General features: G+C 39.7%; 1 protein-coding gene across 4 annotated transcripts; it reads right to left on the bottom strand.

Annotated features, from left to right (window-relative positions):
• Window positions 1–1,800: 1,800 nt before the first annotated feature.
• LOC310924814 (porphobilinogen deaminase-like) lies at window positions 1,801–7,134 on the bottom strand (the record flags this gene model as incomplete). 4 transcript variants are annotated; one of them, XM_083886654.1, is made up of 11 exons in its annotated part: window positions 7,085–7,134; window positions 6,618–6,673; window positions 5,819–5,896; window positions 5,025–5,102; window positions 4,398–4,473; window positions 4,166–4,279; window positions 4,033–4,071; window positions 3,084–3,203; window positions 2,943–2,996; window positions 2,215–2,307; window positions 1,801–1,974 (listed from the first exon to the last, which is right to left on the bottom strand). In XM_083886654.1, the coding sequence occupies exons 1-11, from the start codon at window positions 7,127–7,129 to the stop codon at window positions 1,801–1,803; spliced, it is 927 nt and encodes a 308-aa protein (XP_083742780.1). In that variant the 5' UTR covers window positions 7,130–7,134. The 4 variants fall into 4 exon arrangements, with proteins under 4 accessions (XP_083742780.1, XP_083742781.1, XP_083742782.1 ...); XM_083886655.1 differs by having other exon boundaries at window positions 1,801–1,971; XM_083886656.1 differs by having other exon boundaries at window positions 1,801–1,968.
• Window positions 7,135–7,950: the final 816 nt, after the last annotated feature.

The raw sequence follows: 7,950 nt of genomic DNA, 5'->3' as shown, positions 1-7,950 counted from the left end.
TGAGTCCAGAACGTCCACTCACAACAGAGAGGCAGTTAAACACTGACCTGACCTTATAGAACAGTTGTTGTCTACTGTACTTCAGAACCACTAATATATCAGTAACACCTTAGTTAAAACTCATAAACATATCAAAAGACATATCAAAGACCTGGAGCATCTGACCTGTTCAGTCAGTGACAAATGTTCTCACCGTAAATCTAAGAGGAACTTTACCCACTCCTCTCTTTTCATGATGTTAGGCTGTTTGTTGCTACATTAATGTTTCACTCTCTCACAGATCTGGACGTGGTGTAGGGAGCAGGGAGCAGGATGTTAATGGCAGCAAGGGACAGGAAAAAAAGATAACATCACTGACAGCAGCGTTAACATCAGAGGCAAGTAAAATGAGAACAGATGCGGTGGATCAGTCAAGTGACAGTGAACATCCATCACCAGCTAACACGCTCCCTTACAGCTTCTTGTTAAGAGGATTAAACATACTCTCTGTGGCTCTTAAACATGCTGAACCCCGTCAGCTGAAAACTTTACACTCAACATGAGCAGAATAAAGGTTTGTTTGAAGAGGACACTGATGCACCGTCACACTCCTGTGGTTAACAACTTGTGGACATGAATTCCAGATAAGAAAGTTGAAGTCCACCACAGTGTTAATCTGCTGAGCGACTGAATGGATTATATTTACATTTCACAACGCTCACACATTAATGAACTCCATGTCAGTGCAGAATAGCTGGTATGAAAACAGGCCAAACTTTTCATCTTTGGTTACATCACAATTAAGCCTTTTTTAATAATATATATATTTTTTTTTTCTTTTTTCTTTTTTCCAAATGATAAAGCAGCTAAACGCTAAGAGAGAAGTTTGAAAAAGCCAACACTGGACAGAGATGAAACATCACTGGGCGGATAATATTCTATTTATTATTATTATTAGTTTATATTTAAAGCAACACTGCGCAGTTTTTTCTTAAAGTAAACATTTCAAAGTCACGTCGATGGCACACTGACTTGTAACTAAAACTTGTCGGAACCAGCTTGGTAAGTGAGGGAGAGAGAACCAGTCTCTGAGTAGATATAGTTGAGTCTCAGAGTAAGAGGTCAGTCAAATGTTGCTGGCAGAGTCCATTTTTGTTTCCAGTTTCCATAGTAACCACACACTAACCTCTGCCTGTTTCAACTGACTTTAAACTGTCATCATCCTGATCAGCATATCCTTCTGTCAGCTCATTAATTCATCTTTATTCACTGAAATAATGATGTGATATTGAAGGAGATTTTAAACTGTAGTAAACTCAGGTGATCAGTCCAACAGTAGAAAATGAAAAGAGCGACAGTGAGATGTTTTAATCTGACAGCTGAAGATAAAACATCCACATGAAGACAGTGACTAACAATTATATTAAGCGACAGAAAAAGGACAGTGTTGCTTTAAATCATTTGCTTTCATCTTGGCATGTGACAACGGTGACACCATGTCTAGCTTATGATTGCGCAGTGTTGCTTTAAAGTTATTGCTACACTCAGAATAAAGAGTTAAAGGGTTTAGCGCTGAGGATATCAGCCAGTAGTGAAGTTATTGTATTATGTTTTACTGTTAAACACAGTGACGTGGTTTGTATGTGGCTCAGGAGATGATTCCTGTGTAAAATCAGACTGGAACCAAGAGCGAGTGCTTCACCTTACAGTGACTCAGCAGAACAGTCCAGTCTGAGCACAAGCCTGCTGCATGTGGTGTTTGAATTCCACAACATTGTGGTGTTTGAATTCCCCCCCCCCCCTCCCCTCAGCAGAGCAGGATTATCTGGCGTCGTTGAGCTGCCGGGCCACAGTCAGGATCTCCTTGGCTCCTTTGCTCAGCAGTAAGTTGGCCAAGTCGACCCCCAGCCGCTCCGCTCTGTCCTGAGCTTCACCTGAGAGCTTAGTGGCCGTCACTCCCACTCGCTGCACGCACTCATCGACCTCCTCCGAGCTCTGTCACACATGAATAAATTAATTAATTAGTTGCTTCTTTCAGACACAAACATGTTCAGAAAATTGGGTCTGGACATTTTGTGTAGTTCACATTTCCAGGATATCCACACAACGAAAGTTCTAAAAACTGTCCGGAACTATTTGTGCTCTCACATGCAGCACCTCTGGACAATTGGTGACATGCACATTTAGAACAGACCTTTCCACATTTCATCATCTCAATGTCATCCCAGCTTTTACCTCGTCAGCAGCAGCAGCAGCAACGCTGGTCTGCATGGTTTCCTTCAGACTGTCTGAGCCGTCCAGGCTGTACACTGCCCCCGTCAGGTAGAGCTGGGAAAAACAACAAATGCTCTTGGAAACTCCATTCATAGGTTACATTTATTAACCTTAATTTCTAAGTGTTTTTTTTATTTTTTATTTTAAATATTGAACTGCTCATCCTGAAACTGGACTTAACTTTAAATGCACTTTAAAGCAGACCTAGAGTGGTTCTGTTGCACATCCAGAGTCAGAAGACACTGTCGCTCTTGAAACACCTCCACAACGGACGTTATTCTTCTTCTGCGGTTCAATATACTCAACCAGATGTACCCGGACTAGTGCCCGGAGCAGGAGGATCTGCTGTTCAGGAGAATCGTTGTTTACGTAGCCGGGCCGGGTTTTTTCAGAGATCTCGCTGAGCCCGAGATTACAATAAAACACAGCATTCTCAGCAGTGGCTGAAATGTTTGTTTAGAATCTTCAGGGCTTCTTAAACAAGGTAATGACGCAGATACACACTAAAAAAACAGCATTAATTTGAACTTCCGGTCTAGGTTGCTTTAACTTTGAATGCTTTTATAAGCACCGCACAAATGAGCTTTAGTGGTCTAAACATCGAACATTTCTGAAGAACATTTATGCTTCACCACATACTGTATAATCATCTCTGTGCGAGTGTGTGTTTGTCATCCTAAAATTCTTACCTGTGAGTCTTTCAGTTCAGTGTGTACAGCAACAGGAACGCTGCACCCTCCCTCCTACAAATGACAGAAAGTTACTTTTTATGGCACTGGGTTTGTACAAATGGGTTGAGAGAGACAGTGTGTGTGTGTGTGTGTGTGTACCAGGCGTCTGAGGAAGGCTCTCTCAGCTATGCAGCGCAGCACGGTGTCAGAGTCATGGAGCACAGACACCATTTCCAGGATGTCTACATCTCTGGCCCGAACCTCCACTGCCAGGGCCCCCTGAAAAAGAAGCACATACCTGTGTAAGAAGATGGGACCACCTCTTTGTGGAGACCTGGCTGCTGATTGAATTAAGAGAGAATAAAGTTTCTCCTAGATTTACGGTCAGAGCCTGAGACTCATGAACTCATGTAACTGAACAAAAACACTCAAGATGAGTTTCAATGCCTATTTTAAAGTCTAGGATACATGTTTGGACTTTGTCTCAAGTTATATTCACTCCGTTATAAATAATGGCTTTCTCTAACTCTTTTCTATTTTATTTTCCCTATATGATTTATCTGTCTCTCTTCTTATCCTTTATGTGCACCACTTCCTAGTATTGTGTAAACTTTACCTGGCAATAAACCTGATCCTGATTCTCACTCTCCTGCACGAAAGACCATAGAGAATATCAATATTGTTTAGCTTGAGGGGAAACAGGACCTGCTGCTCTACTGCTGCCTCTTTTGGTCAATGTATGGCCTTAAAGTTAATCACAAATGAAGGACGTCAAACACCAAAGTCACTAAATAACACATTTGAACGTACTGATGGAGGCAGCAGTGGATCAACAACTCCTGTGTGCCAAATCGCTGATTTTCTCTATGGACTTTGGTGCAGGAGAGTGAGCAGGACTTAAAAAAAGGCAATTTAATTGTGAGCTAAAGCAGTTATAAGACATGATTTTATTAAGTGAACCTTTTGTTAAATGGCTAAAAACTATTTTTTCCATTTTTTTCAACTACATTTTAAAAACAAACAAACAAAAAAAACTGTTATCAATCATTCCTTGATTATCCTCTTCTTCTACGTAGGATAATCGTGTATCCAATGTCACAGTTCTTACCTGTCCAACAGCATACATACAATCTTCAGGCTCCAGGATCTAGCAGGGAAAAAAATAGTTTGACAGTTGGATGAAAGTTAAAGGTCACAAAAAATGAGATTATACTGAGGACTTGATGTGATCACAAGTGTACCTGGCTGATCCGGTTCTCCCAGCCCATTCTCCTGAGGCCAGCAGCAGCCAGGATGATGGCAGCGAAGTCCTCCTTCTCATCCAGCTTCTTCAGACGCGTGTTCAGGTTTCCACGCTGATGACGACAGTTAAGGACAGAAACAAGCCAATGCAATCCCTCAACACAAAATTCAACTGTTGTTGAAGTGAAATCAAAGTATATTTGTCTTATTTTCAGGCACACTGAAGGATACGATATCTTTGAAGACAAGGTGAGGGAATCTCTTCTTTAGCTGAGCAGCGCGCCGCAGTGAGCTGGTGCCGATCGCACTACAAAAAACACCCACAAAGCCCAGGGTTAATTTATCCACTTCAATGACATGAATTTAAACACATACACTAGCATTCAAAAGTTTGGGGTCACTTAGAAATGTCCTTATTTTTGAAGGAATATAACATTATATTCATCAGAAATACACTCTCTACATTGTTAATGTGCAAACGCCCGGTTTTTAATAGAATATGTACATAGGTGTATAGAGGCCTATTTCCAGCAACCATCTCACCAGTGTTCTAATGGTACATTGTGTTTGCTAATCGCGTTAAAAGGCTATTGGATGATTAGAAAACCCCTGAAAACAGTTTTGCTGGTTCTTTGACAAAAGCAAAGTTTGAAGGGCAAAATTATTATTTGGAATAAAAATCATTATTTTGAATCTTGTCAATGTCTTGACTATATTTTCTATTCATTTTGCAACTCTTTTGATGAATAACAATGTGACTTTAAATGGAAAACACCAAAAAATAGTATAGGTGACCCCTAACTTTTTAACGGTATCGTACAATGAGTCATTTTGTGTAGTTCATCCACCGTACTGTACCTGCTCTCTGGCAGAGTGTCGAGAGATTTCCCTGCATGTTTCGGATGTAGAACCACTGCATCATGGGGATTTTCTCTCCTGCAGGCAAAACAAAATCCAACAGTGTATATGAAAATTTCACGTCATAATAACCCTGACCAAAAAAATAGTGATAACTGATATTCAATAATAATACGAAAAATGCTTTAAAATGGCTGTAAAACACAACTAAATCAGTCTGCCTTTTGTTACATTGCAGATAAGATACATATTTTTATGGTGACATTTTAATGTTAAATGTTTACCGTGTGTTGTAATCTACACAACTTTTTCAAGTCACTCACATAAAATATTTTAAACAATGTACTGAGGGAAGAACCTTCATGTAAATGAGATGTATAATCTCAATTAAGCATTCATGGTTAAATAAAGGTTACACTAACAATAAGAATGATAATTGAGTGATGACTAAATTAAAGTGACTATTATGATGATCCACTGATCAGTTGGAATGCTAAAAAAAAAAGTCAAATTTTGGGATTTCAGCTTTTTAAATGTAAATATTTTGATTCCAGTACTTCTCTATGACAGTCAACTGTATATCTTTTGGAAAACTATTAATAGGTGTTCATCATTTTACATCATTTTATGGACCAAACAACCAATAGATTCATTAAGAACATAAAAAAAAACATCCATCAATAATGAAAGTTGCTGCCCTAAAAACGAAACATTTATTTACATTAATTCTAATAATTCTCTCATGGTACAGGCTGGAAAACGTGAAGACAAACCACTTGTGTGAGCGCACTTACTTTAACACAGCTCCGATGGTGAACCCTGGAGGCAGAGAGGTGGGCAGGTCTTTGAGTGAGTGAACCACCAGATCAACCCTGTTGGACACAGAAGAAGCCAGTCATGTTTGCGTTCCCCTTTCATGTTTCATGCTATATAATACAGCCATTGAGTGGCGTGACACATTTGGATAACATCAAGGCAGCTACAAGAACAGAGACCTGCTGCATCTGAGGCCACAGGAGAGAACTCAAACGGTTTCCCTCAGCATCTGAAGACTGACACGGGTGTTTACATCATTCTTGTTTAAAAGGATTTAGAGTTGGAAAAATGTCACGAGTGATGCTGATTATGGTTATTAGAACAGTATATTTAATTCAGTCAAATTGTTGTCACTGCTGTTCTCTCCTCGGTTTGATATGATGTTATTTTGTGAACTCAGTGTTTGAAATCCTTTGTTTGGATTTACCTAATTGACCCGGGTTTAAGCCTCAGGTGGAACAAGGGCCTTTCTCTCTGTGTGTGTGGGGGTTTTCTACAGGTTCTCCGACTTCCTCCCACAGTCCAAAAACATGCAATATGGGGATTAGGTAAATTGGTCACTCTAAATTGACCGTAGGTGTGAGAGCGAGAGCCCTATGTCAGCTGAGATAGGCACCCCCGTTTCCAGTGACAGGTCAGTGCTGATACAAGCAAATATTCAAATAACCTGAACTATAACTTTAAATCTTCCAAAGGCAAACCCTTTTATTTCAGCAAGTGAAACAATGCTGTATAGATGTTGTGTCAGCCACAGATGACACCGGCGCTCCCACTCACTCATTCCTCTCCAGAGCATTTTCCAGCTCTTTTGTGAACAAACTCTTCTCTCCAATCTGTGAGAAAGACAAACAGTGATTATCTTTTAAATAGTTTATTTACATTCATTTTTAGTGAGTATAGACATTTTTTGAGAGTAATATTAATATATATCTGTATCGATATGATCATTTTGACTTTAAAAGCAGTAAAGTCGAATTTTCTGCCAATAACGCAGATCTAGATTTAGTATCTTTTAACATCTTTCCACTGGAGTGAATTAACTCTACAATTTAATACATTAATTAACAGAAAATGAACTTGCACATTTTTTGACTACCATTTGAGTCACTTTTTGAACAAAACATAACAAAGATGGGTTGTTTCCAGCATAAATGTGTTTTATTTAAGTTCATACTTCAGTTATGTTTTATAGAAAAAACGATTAATAAAAAAAAAGGTCTGTGTTCCATTCAAACAAAGCTCACCTTTGATAAAGCAGTGTCAAGGATTTTGTCTCCGGTTGTTGTCATTCCAACTGAAAGACAGAAGATTTTCAGTATGATGACTACAGGTAGTAATAGTGAAAACATTAAACACCCTGTTTCAGCCAAAGTTGAGGCTAATTAAAGCACCGACACTACACTAGAAGACATTTAAGCTGCTGTCAGTGACATTCTCTATCAAATTTGGCTAATCAGCTCTATGCTCTATGGGCAGCCCATGGCCAAGTGGAGAGGGAACTTGGCTTGTAACCAGAGGGATGCCCATTCAAGTCCCCACCAGGTAAAAAAAAAAAAGGACTGGGGTTCTCCTGAGCAAGTACCCAACACCCATTGCTCCCCAGGCGCTGCTCAGTGGCTGCCCGCTGCTCCTAATTCTAGGAAGGTTTCTATGGGTTAAATGTGAAAATGGAATTTCCCCTGCCGGACTGCTAAAGGATTAATTGAATGAATATTCTGACAATTGTCATCAGTTATTTTGAGCGTTTGTTCAGTGACATGAGTCTCTCAGTCTCAGGCTATGACAGCAACATTTAGGAGAAACTGTTCTAATACCACATAACAATTTATCCAATCAGGAGCCAGAGCTCCACAAAGAGGCGGTCCTCTCTGCTTGTGAGGTTTGTTGAGGCTGTTTGCTGGCAAATAGATGCTCCACCCCCTCATCAAACACACTCATGAGGCGACACAGAGCGCTCTTCAGCAGCAACGTTTCGGAAGTTAGGCAAATAGAGGACAGCTGCTTTAAGTGGTTTTCAGTATCTGTGTTAAAAAATTTAAAAAATGGTGGTAAGATGACTACATTGGCCTACAGAATTACACATTTTAGTTTTTTTTTACATTTATTTACT

This window comes from Microchirus variegatus, assembly GCF_963457635.1.
Source record: "Microchirus variegatus genome assembly, chromosome: 3".
In the NCBI taxonomy this organism is placed as follows: Eukaryota; Metazoa; Chordata; class Actinopteri; order Pleuronectiformes; family Soleidae; genus Microchirus; species Microchirus variegatus.
This window is presented reverse-complemented; position numbering and strand designations above follow the sequence as displayed.